This window comes from Columba livia, chromosome 2 (genome assembly GCF_036013475.1).
Source record: "Columba livia isolate bColLiv1 breed racing homer chromosome 2, bColLiv1.pat.W.v2, whole genome shotgun sequence".
NCBI classification, from domain to species: domain Eukaryota; kingdom Metazoa; phylum Chordata; class Aves; order Columbiformes; family Columbidae; genus Columba; species Columba livia.
In genome coordinates, this window is record NC_088603.1 from 42,201,139 (window position 1) to 42,216,677 (window position 15,539).

General features: G+C 39.8%; 1 protein-coding gene across 3 annotated transcripts in view; it reads left to right on the forward strand.

Moving 5' to 3' along the window:
• Positions 1-13,687, forward strand: part of LRRC3B (leucine rich repeat containing 3B) — a 47,847-nt gene extending 34,160 nt beyond the window's left edge. For all 3 annotated transcript variants that reach the window (XM_065051592.1, XM_065051593.1, XM_065051594.1), the window contains exon 2: positions 12,411-13,687. In XM_065051592.1, coding sequence (XP_064907664.1) covers positions 12,574-13,353 — 780 coding nt within the window. In that variant the 5' untranslated portion in view covers positions 12,411-12,573 and the 3' untranslated portion in view covers positions 13,354-13,687. The remainder of the gene's footprint in view (positions 1-12,410) is intronic.
• Positions 13,688-15,539: the final 1,852 nt, after the last annotated feature.

Here is a 15,539-nt window from a genome sequence, read left to right on the forward strand (position 1 = left end):
CTTGTAGTTAACTTATTGTGTCACTTGATTCCAGAAGGTCACTAGAATGTTTTCTTAAAGTTGATTAATTGCTTATTGATCTCATAATTATTCCATGCTTGCTGTCTCTTGCTATTTTCTGAAACGTGTTGATACATCACAATTTTAATTTCTTTAGTAGGAGATTGTGGCTTTGTGGTATTGAGCATCCACTTTTAAGTTTAGAACTTTTATTTGGGAATTTCAAACTTTATTGATTTCTTTATATAAAAATATTACACATTTTATTTTTCTTGGATTTTTCTAAATCATATACTCTACTTTTGCATGCCTCTTAAAGGTCCTCTTTATTGTACAACTAGCATATTTCAAAGCACAAGGAGCTGAATTAATAACTGCTGAGGTACTCTATTCTAATAAAGTGCTCTCCCCTGTTGCTAATTTAGCTTGTGGTTTTTTTCTCCCCCTTTCAGATTTTTTCATGCAGACTAATTGCTCTGGAAGTATGTTCTTTATCTTTGCGGTCTCATCTTGTGGATATTAATCAGGTTGTTTCATTTTATTAGTAACTTCTGCTGCCTGGCTGCTTTCCTTGCAAATTCCTTGTGCCATAGATTATTGTTCTGTGTTTGTCACTGGGCAGTTGTGCATGTAGAGAAACAGCCTTGGTTTCCTATAGTTTAACACAGCAGGGTAATCTGGATCCCAATTAAAAGCAAGAGTATGTGAAAAAGGGATGCTAAACTGTCACTGCGGCACTGCCACTGCTCACATCTGTATTTCCTTTTGAGGCGTCTGACCCTGGAGATGCTCCCATCTGCGATGACCCATCGCGGTTCCTGGGAACCTGCTCTGTGGCAGAGGGTCAGCTGGAAGAAACAATTTCCAGTCAGTGGTCTGCTTCATTCTCCTCCTTCCTTCCCTGTCTTACTTCGGAGTCTGTAACACATCTTATTTCTTCTAGGACTCCCTAGTGCCCAGGTATCTGCTGCCAGCAGCTGTCTTGCTGGCTGCTTCGTGCAACTGTTGTCAACTTTAGAAAGCTGCTAGCATGTTCCTTGCTGAATGGTCCCTGCAGGTTTGCATGCTTATTTCTGCCTTGCTGACTTTATTATCAGCACAGCTTTCCCAGCCTAATTACAACTTCTCTCTTCCCATTGCCTACCAAGTTTCAGGAACATTTGGATGAACCTCAAATGAACCTGAAGATAACACTGTATAAAACCAAATGAGTGTCCTTAAAACTGGAAGAAAGGTCTCTAGGTAGTCTGAATCTTGCTTATCTTTGCATAGTGGTACCTTAAAGGTCTATTAGTTTCTGATAACACAGTACTGGGGATTAGACTTACACTTTGCAAAATAAGAAAGAGATTTTCAGTTGGACAAGGACACCATCTGCAGTCACCAGGTGCAGTTATCAAGATTAAATTGCAGGACTTGTCACTGATTATGCTGGTAATCATTGAGGTGATCAGTGTAATTATCTTGAGATCCAGAAGACTTTTTCTCTGATACAGTACTGCTGAATCAAGTTGAAGCAGCATCCATCATTAGCTACTGGGTAGAGTCAAGATATGGCTCCAGCCAAGCACTTGTCTTTTTCACTTTGATCACTTTGTTTTGTAATATGGGAGAAAAAGAGATCAGCAAATATTGTGAAATTGACCTTTTCTGTTGAAAACACTTTCTATTGGATTCTATAAGATTTACTGAAAACCTACAGCATTGCCTAATTGTGAAAGGCTCCTAGGTATTCGGTTCATAACCAGACTTTAGAAGTCTTTAGTCTGGGTCTCTTTACCCAAGGAAGATAACGCATTTCCACTTCAGATTATTTTAAGCTTTCAGAGTATATTTTTTTTCTAGTATAGATCATATGGAGGATTGACTCAGCTGCTGCTGGAAAGGGTTTTCTTGCCAAACGCAATTCGTGTTGATGTTGTCTCAGAAAATGTGACTTAGACTCAGTAGAATATAATCCCAAACTCAAAAAATGTTTTTTACTCTAATGCACACTAATAATCTAGAAACAAATGATACACCTTTGGAGAAATCTTTACAGGCAGTCATTTTTCTGCAGTGGAGCATATCCCTTTAGTGTCTGTAATGTGGTTCTTCATGTTCTTACATAGCGGTAAAAAAAATTCATTTTGCAGATACGTTTGCTGAGCAGTAGCTGGTGTATCTTCAGCCTTTATTCATTCTTCTATAGATTGTCAAGCCAATTTATTGCAAATATAGTGATAAATTATGTTCAAGACATGATGATGTTTATCTTATATCTTATGCCTTTCATTTTTAACTTCATGTTGCCACTGCATATGCAGTGTAAGTGTATATAATGTTTTGTTTCCTTTTTCAAATATGCATACAAAATGTTGTTTATATTTCCTGGCACAGTATATTGCTCAGGGAAGACACAAGTGCCTTTTGTAGTCGTAAGTCATATGAAGGGGATGCAGGAGATAACTGGGAGAAGTGGGCAGCACTGTACATCTTCTAGAAAGCAAGTGATGGTGACAGCAGAAGAATAAAACCATATTCAGTCTTTGTTAGGGCTTGAAAGAAAGAGGTCTAAGAGCATCCCTGACACCTGTTCCTTTAATTTCCATCAAACATATCAAATTCCATTCCAATAAATGTGTTACCACAGAAGACTTCCAAGAGCAAAGCGTCATAGGAAAGATAGGAGATGATTTTTAACATTTTTCTGTCATTGATCTGTTCTTATATCTGCTAAGCTTCAAACAATTATTTATCAGCTGTGAGTTATAAAATAATTCCTGACTTGAGATGAAAAGGAAGAAGAGTCAAATACATTTTTAACATGAACCCAACCCGTTAGTCTTAAAGTGCTGATTCATTTGCCCACACAGTATAATTAAGTAAGCTGTTAATCTGTAATAAGGAGTGATACATTCAGTGATCTCACAATCAGAAAGTAATTATAGCTTAAAATGTTCATTTGGCTCTCCTCAACCATTTTCTTACTCTGTGACTATTAAGAGTGGGTATTTGTAGCTTGAGATCTGCAAACTTTTACGTACACAGTTTGCTTCTGCAAGTGGAATTGGTTTGCCATGAGCAGTTGTTAGAAGGATGTCTATACTGGAAGGTTTTTGGGAACAAAATGTCGACTGGCATTCTGAGTCCTGTCTTAGGGGAGAATATTATGGTTTGAGTACATTTGGTGTTTTATTAGATAATGAATCCATTATGTAATTGGAGTTCAGGCTCACACTGATTAATCATGACATTTCAATTATTCATTGAATCAGTGATCTTTTGCACCCCTTTTTTCCCACCTCATTTGCTGTTGGCTTCTATTAATTTCTCTTCTCACCGCTTTAGGATTTAATCTTGCCGTGTTCTGAGATCCTGAAAATGTTTCACTGCCAGAGACTTTCTTCTGGGAATTTAAATCACCTGGCACCTTGTAAGCAGCCCTTGGCATCACTCTGGTTTGGTGCTTCATCGCATTTTAACCGCCTACCTTCAAGGTAGCTGTGCTGTGGAGCAGCCAGGCAGCCGTACCGTGTTTGATGACTGCCAGGGAGAGATGCCTGAAAGACAGAAGTTTGCCAGTACCCTGGTTGCTGAGACTGGAGACCAGTTTTGTCTGCTAAATCGAATTCCCTGACAGTATGCTGGAGCCACATAGTTGCCCAACTCATAGTCTGTGTGTGCAACCAGTGAGATTGCCCTGAGCTGCGGCATACTGCGGTGCCTTCCCCACTGACCGCACGCAGACGACGTTGTTTTAAAGGATTGTGTTTGTCTGGAGCAATTCACTTGGTGCCCATGAAATTTGTTGTTCTGTAGCAAGCAGACAGCACAGGGATCAGGAGCGGCTGTTCTGTTCTCCTTTGGGTCCTGCTGCTTCTGCTCAGCTCCAGCTCACAGGTATCCTTGCTTTCCAGCTTGGTACCCACTCAGTGGTGTAATTTTATCATATATAAATAGGGAAGTGAACAAAAATACCTTTTTTTAAAAAAAATAATAATTACTGTTATTTTGATACTGTCACTTTTGAGCCATCATCTAAATCCTGGAAGAGATTTGGAATAAGAAAAAGGAGGCTTGCCATTTCTACATCAATCTTCTTGTGTTTTTAAACAGTTGAGGTCAGATTGAGCCTGCAGGTGTTGGAGGAACCAGGCAGGATTTCATGGAGGTTTTTTTTCCCCAATGTGCACAGACTCTCTTGGCTTCCAGAGGCGCAGCTTCTCTCAAACGTGGCACAAAGATGCACAGGATAACCCAACATGTAGTTTACTGGAAGGTCTGTACCAACCGGTAATATAAGATTGAGTAAGGATAAGATGTATGGAAACAGTTCTTCCTATGGATATTTTCTCTGTTTTCATTCTTCATACATAAGTTGTCTACAGGTGTCTGGTGGCAAATCTTTTTCTTTGACTCAGGTAAAATTTTCCAGTCCTTTGTCCTTTAGCAAACTGGACTTTTCAGGTGGCCTCACCACCTGTGTCTCCGGCTTATGGTTGTCTTTTCAATACTAATTACAAGGTTATATATATATAATATATAATAATATCACATTTTATGAGAATGGCAAAAAAAAAAAAAGGAGTACAAAGACATAAAATATTATGGATGTGAAGAGCAAGGCAGGCTGGTGTGTGTGCTGTAACAGACGGGCATTACAGGAAAAAGAGTTCAAGGAAAATAATCCAGTAAAAAGAGGAGTATTTTCTGTTTCAGTGGGTAATATGCTAAATCCAATTTAAAGCAGAAATATTCAGTATGGCAGAGTTAAGACCTATTTTACTAGAGAATAGGAGACTAGGTTTATCAATGGGCATCTTTTCTATATACCAACATAGTCAATGTCTTAGGGAAAAAAGAAGTTATAATAATGTCAAGTCTTTCAGAACTATAAAACATTTCAGTAATTTTCTGGAAGTCAGATAAAACGATCTTTTTACAGCATTCCCTTTTAATGGATTTTTAGTTATAAAATTTTAATATTTATTCAGAGTGCAAGTTTGCTCTAAATGATGTCTAAAAAAAGAGCCCCAAAGAAGGATTTATTTCCTGGGCTTTTCTAATTCTGTATCAGACTTCCAAAGCTGGCACGCAAGAAGGCTGTTACTCTGAAGGGTAGGAGTTTACTTAAACTGGGCTTGAAAAGTCAAGTTCTTTTTCCAGGGATCTCTTGAAGGCTTATTAGCAGCTGAGAGTTTCATTTGAAGGCAGTAGAGCTGCACACACAAATACTAGCAGTTTATAGATTCATATGTAAGTCGTATGCACTGTACCTGAGTAAGACAGGAGGCACCTTGACATGTGTGGTGCATCTCCCATGTGGAAGGCCAGCAGTTGCTCATGGGGACACTTTTGATATTAACTGAAGAAACAGTGACATTTGCAGTGGACTCTGATCTGAAGGAGCGTGGAACTCTGTAGTGCCATTGGGGATCTGTTTTCAAATGAGGTCTTCTTCAGGTACTATGCCTAAAGTTATCAGCAAGGTCATTTAAGTTTTCTGTCTGTACATCATCAGAAGCATGGTATGGCTCAGCAGGTGAATTGTTCACCAGACCCTAAAATGCACATTCTTGGGAAGCTGGGTTGTACATAATTTTTTTGAATTTTTCTGGTGGTCGATAAGTGTCAAACTAGACAGATTGAGTGTAATCATGACTCAAACAACAGGCCACCCTCTGTGGTTAAACTGTTGGCTGCTTCCTTTTGCCTCTTCCCATTCTTGCTTGCTCATTTGAGCACATAAGCTACAATAACAAGAAATTCCTCTTTAATCATGACATCTTCAGTAACCACAAATACAAACTGTGCGTGCAGATGCCAACCATCTCTAATTAGCTGTGACCCCTTTGACATTGCAGGAGTAATGGTTGCAATGTTTTTTGTCACAGTATCCATCTTTGAAGACCAGAAGAGGACACTATTCTAGTAACTCACATTATTGGTAGGGAAAATGGAGCTACTGTCACTGAATTTCCTTCACAGTGAGACATTTGTGCCATGTGGCTCTCCTTGCACATGACAAGAGGATAGTGTTGTTGCTCAAATGCCAGCAAAGACCTAACTTAGCTTATGGAATCTGCACCGTTGATCATGCATAAGAGATCAGCAGCAAAAAACCCCTTTGTAGCCAGACTTGCTGATCCTAGAAGCCACATAAAAATCTGTAGGTGACTTAAAAGCTACGCTCTCACTTTCTTACTGTGCCCATACTGGACTCCATAAGCTTGCCTTGCTCCTGTGCCCTCACTGCATACCCCAGGATCCCAGTGCTACTGTAGTTGCCTTTAGCATTGCTCATGCTTTTGGGACACCACTGCAGTCCCGCTTCATCTGCTGGAGAAGAATTAGACCCTTTCTGTTGACCAATGCCTGCTGCAGGCATTGCAGTTTTCAATGCATCTCATCAATTTGCTGAGTATACTTCTCAGATGGTTTTGCCAGGATTCAGAAAGCTGTAGTGAATCAGCCTGGTAGCAGACCACCAAACAATGACCATGACCTTTTTTGGTGCAAACTTGGCTTTAGGAAGTGCTTTGGAGGTTCTTCTTGGTCCAGCTGCTAAGCTGGTCATCTCCGGTTGTCATATAAAATCTATTTCTTGTAGCACATCACAATCCAATCGAGAAATGATTCATTGTTGTTGTGTAGAATAAGAGGACACTTCAAAACACTGACTTTTTTTAATTTATTTTTGGTCAGCTCATGAGGCACCCACTTCTTGAGCTTTTTCACTTTTCCAGTTTGCTTCAAATGCAGAATGACTGTAGAATAGTTGACGTCAAGTTCTTCAGCACATTCTCATGTAGTTGTAAGAGGATCAGCTTTGATGATTGTTCTCAATTTGTTGTTGTCAACTTCCCAATGGCCAGCTGCTACACTCCTCATCTTCAAGGCTCTCGTTTCCTTTGCAAAACTTCTTGTACCACCACAGACTGTATGTTCGTCAGCAGTTCCTGGGCCAAATGCATTGTTGATATTGCAGGTTGTCTCCTCTTGCTTTATGATCCGTTTTGAACTCAAATAAGAAAATCACTCAGATTTGCTTTTTGTCTAGCATCATTTCCATAGTCTAAAATAAATATAAAATAAACAGCAAATAATAAGTCAGTAGCAAAAAAAAAGCCCATGCATCGAGAAAAGTGTGTTAAAATGATGTATAACATAAGCACATTTATTTAAGAATCTATTCCAATATCAAATGGCAAATTTCAACAATGCAAAAACCACAATTTCTTTTGCACCAGCCTAGCTGTGATCAGCTCATCAGTCCCTGGAGTAGGAAGAGGGAAAAAAGAGGGAACACTGCATAGTGAGTAGGAAGAGGAACACGATGGGAAGAAACATGTGCTCAAAAGGCGACCAAAATGCAATCCAAAGGAGACCATGCTTCAGCTGCAGCTTGATGCCATAGCACCTTCAGTCTTTTTCTCTCAGCATCGCATGACATCACATCCCAAAGTAAGAGCATCTTCCAGAATACCAGCAATATTTACCAATCGTTATTGCTAGAAGAGTGCTTTCTGCACAGTGCCTGTGCTGTTTGCCTTAGGGAACAAGAATGTTTTTTAGGATCATATCTTTCTCCATTTTCTCATTTCTGCTTGTTTGTGAGTGATAACAACAACAAAAACAAAAAATCTGCCCTCCCATCTCTTGTCACTGAGGAGTCGTTACAGTCTGTGATCTAGTGAAAGCCAGGGTGGTACTGACTGCAGAGAGCTGCTGATGATTCTTCCCATCAAATGTCTGACCACAAGCAAGATGGGAGATGATGCTGTGTGTGAGTTGGGGGTTCTTACTTTGGCATCGACCTGTGCGATTCTGTTCTACAGACTTCATTTGTGGCCCTCATTTCTGTGATTTAGGGCAGGAATCATCCCATAAAGTCTTTTATATTAAATACATTGGGTCATGGTTTTGTCTTTATCATATGAGATCTTGCTTGCTGAATAACCGTCAGGAAAAGGGTAACGTTCTTGATCTCTCCTCAAGAGAAATGTTTGGAAATTCACCTGAAAATGTGTGAGAATTCAGGTGAAATTGCAAGTAAAGTGTTGTGATAGTGGAGTGACTTGAACAAAAGCATTTGGCTGTCACAGGTGATTTTTGTAGTGCTAGAAAGTGATCTTTGAAGCACCCTTTTGAACTCCAGGCACGCGCTGTATGGAGAAGGTATCTGGTGAACAAGCAGGAAGGAATCTCTCTCCTCCATTTGGAGGATATACATTTCAGGAGGACTGTCACCAACAAGTGGCTCCGCTGCATTCATCTTGATGGAGATGCAAGCTGATCCTGATGGCTGAGGGGGTGGTGTGTGTTTAAAATACTATAGGCAGAATACCTCTTAAGGCTGATTTTTGTCTCTGCTTTTGAGTCCTCTCAGATTGGTGGCTGGCCTCCAAGTGCAAGGGACTGGCAGCTGCTCCATTCTTGCTTTTTACGGGGTCAGAAGCTGTGTGGAGGGACAGTGAGGAACTGCTCACACATACGTGAGCATTTGGGTAACGACTGAAGAGCTGCCATGTGGACTCTGGAAGTCTCCACCATAGGAGAAACCACTTTTAACTCCCCTTGATTTCCCCCTTCTCTTTGTTAAGTAAGACATCTTTAACGATATATGTGATTGATTCTTTTTTTATGCATATTTTGTTGTCTAAGTGAGAGTCTCAGAGAGTCTCAGTCTGTGTCATATTGATGGTTGTAGGATTTCCTATCCGCCCATATTTTGCTCTGAAGACAAAACAGCATAAATGAATATTGCAAGTAGTCTTGTTGTGGACTTTCTGTAGGCTCTTTTTTCCAGATCGGTAGTTGGAGGCACAAATGCTTTTTTTACAGCACTAATTTATTGTGGGGAGGAGTTATTAATAAAATGTCTAATTTAGTAATATTGCATTCAAGTACTAAGATACAGTCTGTGCACCTTGCTTGCTGGAAACATCTGCAAATACCTGACACCTGAAGCTCAGAAGAAATCTCACTGTGCATTAAAAGCAAATGTGCTTTCCTTGAGGATTTCAAGATTTGTACATTTTCCTGTGCTGTTTGTACTGAGTGAGTAGTCTTGGGGAAGCATGAGAAGAGGAAAGCTTGAAAACCAGTTTCAGTCGCAAGACTGTAAAGAATTCTTTTGTGCAATCCTCCCTCTGCAATTTTATTGCCCTGCAATATTTGACTTGTATGTTAGGTTTACTATGTTTGTACTTATATTTTAGAAATGTACACAAAAAAGCCTTTTTATACCATGTTGTTACCTGTGCTTCTGGTATTGCTGTCATTTCCCTGTGTCTTCATTTACTTTTAAATTTATTTTTATTTTTTTTCTTTATTGGCAGTTTTCTAGTTAATTCATATATTTATTTTAATTCTGAGTCTGTCATCCCTTTCTCTGTAGTCTTTTAGTGTTTCCATCTGGTATGTATCTCTTGTCTTTATTCCAACTTTGTTACTTTCTTTATTCATTGTGTTCCAAGCAGAGAAAATTATATAGATGCTCAGAAAGCCAAAAATCTTCTTTTTGGCATTTCAAATGTGCAGGTCCTAGTTCTCTTTTCTCTTGTTGCAGTCACTAAGCTGCCTGTGAGTCAAGAAAGTTATTGCTGTAAGTTTGTTGGTGAAACCCAAACCTCAGATACCCCTTGGATCAGATATTCTGATTATAGAAGTAAACAAAGCTCTGTTTCCCTTGACTGATGCTCAGTCCCATTGGGTTGCTTCCAGTTAATTTACTGAGAATTCGCTGAGCTTTTTTCTTGCTCAGCTAAGTTTTGTTGATGGGGTTGTTAATTATGGTTTTAAACTTGTATTTGCACTTTCTAACTACTTAAAAGATTGGGAGTTTTTTTCCCTCTTTATCCATTTACTTAGTTTTCTCTTTTGAAGAGGCATTGCTTCATTAAACACTTTCCTGCTTAGTCTGTAATGATCCTTCTTCTTCCACTCTGAACACATTAATACAATAAAGAAAAAGAACTTTGTTTGCCTTCAGTGTGTTGAAGAAGTTCCACATTAGTTTTGGTGCATGGGGCATCTCTGACACATGATCTCTGGTGGCATAACAGCACTATGGAGGGCTTGGTAGGATCCATGGTGTAATTTCAGGTTGACAGGGGCTTTTTAGCCTGTAATGACTCAAATATGAGACTTAATTGTCACACTGTGGTGAGAACAGTGTGATTTTTATGCTTCTACAAAATTAAGCATCTGCTTCAGGTCTTTGCTCCTTCAGCCCAGTCCATCGGTTCTTGCGGCAGGACTCCAGTGTCGTTGGTGGAAAGCCACTGTATAGGAGTAGTCAGTGATGAGATGCTTATTCTGTGGTGATGAGCTGGACCATTCATCTACTCTCTTTGTGCAGCACAGTAGTGAGACATGTGAACATGGAGGGAAGATAGGTGGCTGTTTTTCCAGGGACAGGCTTTGCAGCAGCACCCAGGACCATGGGAGGAAGGAGTAGGTTGCCAGCTCCAGCTTGGCCTCCAAATGCACTGCATGTTTTAGCAAGTGCTTAGCACTTCTGGGCAGGCTAGGAAGAAACAACTTCTGCAACTTGTCTCCTTCTGTAGGAGATTTCTGTCTGATCTGAAGACCAAGCATTGTGGTGACCAAAGAGCTGCAGGGAGAAATGGCAAGGATGCACCCAGTGCAACCGACTTCTCTCATGGAAACCCTGTTTCTTCCACAGAGATCCCGCAGGACTCTCTGTTCTAGAGGTGCTACCTCACTTGCATTTCCTCACAGGAAGCTTTTTGTGCTCTGTTTACTTCTCTTCTTAATGGTTCACAACTCCAGGGTTAACTTCACTATCTTGTTGCCAACAATTTCCTTTCTTTTTAATTTTACACTAGAAGATTTCCATGTTATGGTGTCCAAGTGTAAAATTTCTGTGTGGGTTCCTGGGCTTATCTCTCTCTTGATCAACAGATAAGTTGAAGAGTAGTGGTGATACACTACAGCTCTTTGCAGGGCTGCAGTGTGTTGAGCTTTTTCTGCTCCTGAGCCATAGCCATGGAGCAATCACACATAACGTACATGTTATACACATGTTTTGGGTTTTGTTTGTTTGTTTGTTTTCTGTGATGTTACTGACATGCTGCGCCTCGGCAAAAGGGTTAAATAAAGCATGAGCTATGGGTTTGAAATACTGCATGACACATCTGATCCGTATTACTGTGATGTGCCAGAAACTACAGTTAGTATGTGAGTTCTACAGGCAAAAGTGGTTGCAATTTTTCCTGTAGAATCACATGTATCCTTCCTGCAGGGATTTTGTTGTTCAGTGGATGATACTGTGCATTCAGGAAAAAGAAAATCATTTATATGTAAATAGAACCTGGAGGCTGCAAATATCCAAGCTGCTACAAAGACAGAGGGCATGTATGTGAAAACAAATGGACCTGTTGTGGTTAGAAAATTCATAGTTTACCATAATAGGGGAAGAAATAGATGAGGTTGTCTTTGAAAGCTTATAGGTCAGCATTTCAGGCTTCTGTGTTTGTGCTCCAATTAAAGGAAAAAATAGAAAAGCTTCTGGATATTTACTATTTTTAAGCCAACTTTAGAAGGGACAAGCAGAAACAATATTTTTCATATGTTCTATTAGCAAATTACATGCCATGAATAAGAGGTTTTTTTGTTTGGCTCGTACGTAGGTTTGTGAGAGTTTTACTTGCTTGGGGGGATGTGAGGTTTTTGGCAATTGTTACATTTCTTTCTTTTTCTCTGTGTTAATAGAAAATTTTCAAGAAAACTGCAAGTAGGAATGATTTCTGTGGGTCTCACAGCAGTGTCTCACAAAATGCTGAGAGGTACAAGAAATCCAGTGGTCCAAAGAAGAAGAGAAGGAGGGGGAGGCAAACAGGGAGATGGTGGATGTTTATGGTGTCTTTCAACAGCATTTGGTTTACTTAATTTTTGCTCTTGATACAGCAAAAATATTTCCTTACTGAAGTACTTTGTTTTGGACTTAAAATAGCACAAAATATTTTGAGATGTTTGCATTGACCACTACAAATTCCTCACTTCCCTGTCACTGTTGCCAGAGGTCCAACTCTTAGTTCCTGTTAATGCATCTTCTACTTTAGTAAGGGAAAATGTAATTTAGTTTTATAGCTCTTTTAGAAAAGTCTGTGATAAAAACAAAATAGTGCCTCCTCTAAAAAGTATTAAAGCCCAAACCTGTGCAATTTGTAATAAGTGTAGTCTATCCTCATAAAACTGTACTGAGGATTTATGTACTAAACTCAGATTAATGCTAATAGGAGTTACCTAAATAAATCCGTTGGTGCACTGATGGGATAATAGATCATTTATTTAGTGTTGCACTTCATGTTGACTTAATTTTATTTCTATTTTTTTTAACGAAAACAAACTTGAGATTGGAGTTTATGGTAAGAGGGATTTGTTTTCCTTCCTCTCTGTAGGTGTGCTTCTAAGAAGATTATTGACCATGAGGAAGCCCGCATGTTAGTCAGTTTTTACTAATCTCACCGAAGAAGATGAAGCCACATTTCGACTTCGCCGATCCTTTTCCCATCACTATTGGCTGAATGAGAAATGGTCGTGTGATTATGCTGACACCCCAGCATGAATTTGGTAGACCTGTGGTTAACTCGTTCCCTCTCCATGTGTCTGCTCTTACAAAGTTTTGTCCTCATGATACTGTGCTTTCATTCTGCCAGTATGTGCCCGAAAGGCTGCCTCTGTTCTCACTCCGGAGGTCTGAATGTCAGCTGTAGCAACGCGAACCTCAAGGAAATACCCAGAGATCTTCCTCCAGAAACAGTCTTACTTTATTTGGACTCCAATCAGATAACATCTATCCCCAATGAAATTTTTAAGGACTTGCACCAACTGAGAGTCCTCAATTTGTCAAAAAATGGGATCGAGTTTATAGACGAACACGCCTTTAAAGGGGTGGCAGAAACCTTGCAGACTCTGGATTTGTCCGACAACCGGATTCAAAGCGTGCACAAAAACGCTTTCAACAACTTAAAGGCCAGAGCCAGAATTGCAAACAATCCCTGGCACTGTGACTGCACGCTGCAGCAGGTGTTGAGGAGCATGGCCTCCAACCACGAGACAGCCAACAACGTCATCTGCAAGACTTCTGTGCTGGATGAACATGCTGGGAGACCGTTCCTCAATGCTGCCAACGATGCTGACCTCTGCAACCTTCCTAAAAAGACTACGGACTACGCCATGCTGGTCACCATGTTTGGCTGGTTCACCATGGTGATCTCATACGTGGTTTACTATGTCCGGCAAAATCAGGAGGATGCAAGGAGGCACCTTGAGTACTTGAAATCCCTGCCAAGCAGGCAAAAGAAACCAGACGAAGCTGATGACATTAGCACTGTGGTATAGTATTCTGAATACAATGACTGCCTTTGTGATGGAAACTAGATTTGGATGACACTAAAACCAGAGGTTTACTTCTAACCTTCATTGTAAACATTAAGACTTTTTGGTTTTTGGTTTTTTTTTTTGTTTGTTTTGTTTTTTCCTTGTTTAACTAAATTATGCCACTGTTGAGCTTTCTAACAGAAAGTTTTGTCCGGGTGGTGTACTTTAATTATTTCTCTGGTGGTATCCTAAAGCAAGTGAATTAATATGTAAACATTAGTTTAGACCCATTCCACTATTTAATAACGAAATTTATTTTTTTAATTTAAAAAACAAATAAAAGCTTAAATTTGAACCATGTAAAACAGAGTATTTTATTGATCAGAAACCTGTCCAGTGCCAGAGCACACTGGGTTTGATCAAGTAGAAGAGAGAAGCAACAATGAAGTGGCTGTGAAAGGTCCTGGAGTGGAAGGTCCCTGAGGGGCACTTCTCTCCTTGGGGTGCCAGGTGAAGAGCTGGTGGATGGTAGCCCATTTTTGGGGCCACTCGCTGTGATGGGCGAGGGGCACAGTGTGGGGTGTGCAGAGTGCCCTGACTCCGGGTGCAAGGGACCAAGGCCTGGGTAAAACCAGAGGGCATCTCAGCAGCACTGGGGAGGAGCCAACACGAAGGAGCTGCATTGCAGGACATCAGAGAGAGGTAAGTGGGGAAACGTGGTGGGTTTTCATCTCACACTCCCTTACTCTGTCCCAGGAGCTTCAGGCAGGTGTCCCCAGCGCTGGGGAGGAAGGCGAGAAAGCAGCAGCAAACTTAGTGTCGTGTTCAAACTAGAGTACCACTAGTGGTGGAGAGGAAAAGAAAAATAAAATGGTTAAATAAAATTAGACTTTTTAATATGCATATTGGTTCGTAACTAAAAGTAGCTTTATTTTTTAGGGTGCTTTTCTAAAAAGGTGAATGAAATAAGTGAATGTATAGGCTGGGCATATTCTATTGCGTGTTTTTTTTTATTATTTTATGGATAAATACTTAGGAAAACACAAAGTCCACGCAGTTAAATTCAGCTTTGAATATGAAATGGAAACTTTAAATCTCTGCTGTCTTGAAAAACGTGATGGTTTTCTCCTTTCGAAGGGAAAAATTCACAGGAATGTATTCCTCTTGTCCTTTATTACTATAATAAAACAATACTTGTCTCTGGGTTCATATAGACACTGAAGTATGGATTGCAAAAGGGTGGATTAAATACTGTATAAAACACTGTTTTGCAAAATCAAATGTTGAAGGACAGCCTGAAAAAATTAAAAAAACTCTTATCTCCCCTCAGATTTTTCATTATTTCTTTTACAATTATATTCTTTTATATTTTAGAGGGCACAAGCCTGTTTATCTTACTTCTTTCAGCACGTTGTTAAAAGAATATCTAAAATTTATTCCAAAACAGGTGAGAGAATTGGAAAAAAAAACACCCAACATTTTATTTTTTTTTAAACGTGCATAGACTCAACTTCTTACGTTATCTTTGTGGGCCAAGTCCTGCCTGAGTAGCAGTTCTTGTGACCAGCTTAGCTATTTACATTTTTCTATCTCAGTGAAGTTTTTGGCATATTAAAAGCATGTTAATGCTTGTAAAGCATGGAATCTATCAAAAAAATATCTGTTTTCTGATATTTCTCTGTGTGTGTGTGTCCCTCTGCCTTTTCTCTTTGCCATTAAGTAAAAAAATTACTTTCTAAGGCAAGGAGGCTGTTCATTACGCATCCTGCTTAGTTTGCATTTTATACCCTCCTTTTTTCAAGCTCTATCTTGGTGAACTTTCCAGCATTGCCAAAATGCCGCCTCCAGCTCCCCGAGCTCTGCGTGGCCTCCTGCGGGAGCCAAAAGCTGTAGGGCTAAATCCACACATGAATCTGAAGAGAGCAGATAAAATGTTATATTGTGCTGGCAATATAACAAACCCTACTGAGCGGGACATGTAGTGCCTCTGTGTAGGCTGAGCCAAGTTCATTCCTGATAGAATCTTCCTAATTTCTCTTAAATCTCCTTCAGTGCAAAATTGGACTTTTTTTTCTATAGCTATGTTCCCCAAGTGATATTTTGGATCCTGGCTATGCTACTTTTGAAAAAAGCAAGGGGGACTAGCTAAAAGAAGGGACTGAGCTGGAGGTGCTAACTTAATCAAGAATCCAGTGCTGTTTATTCAC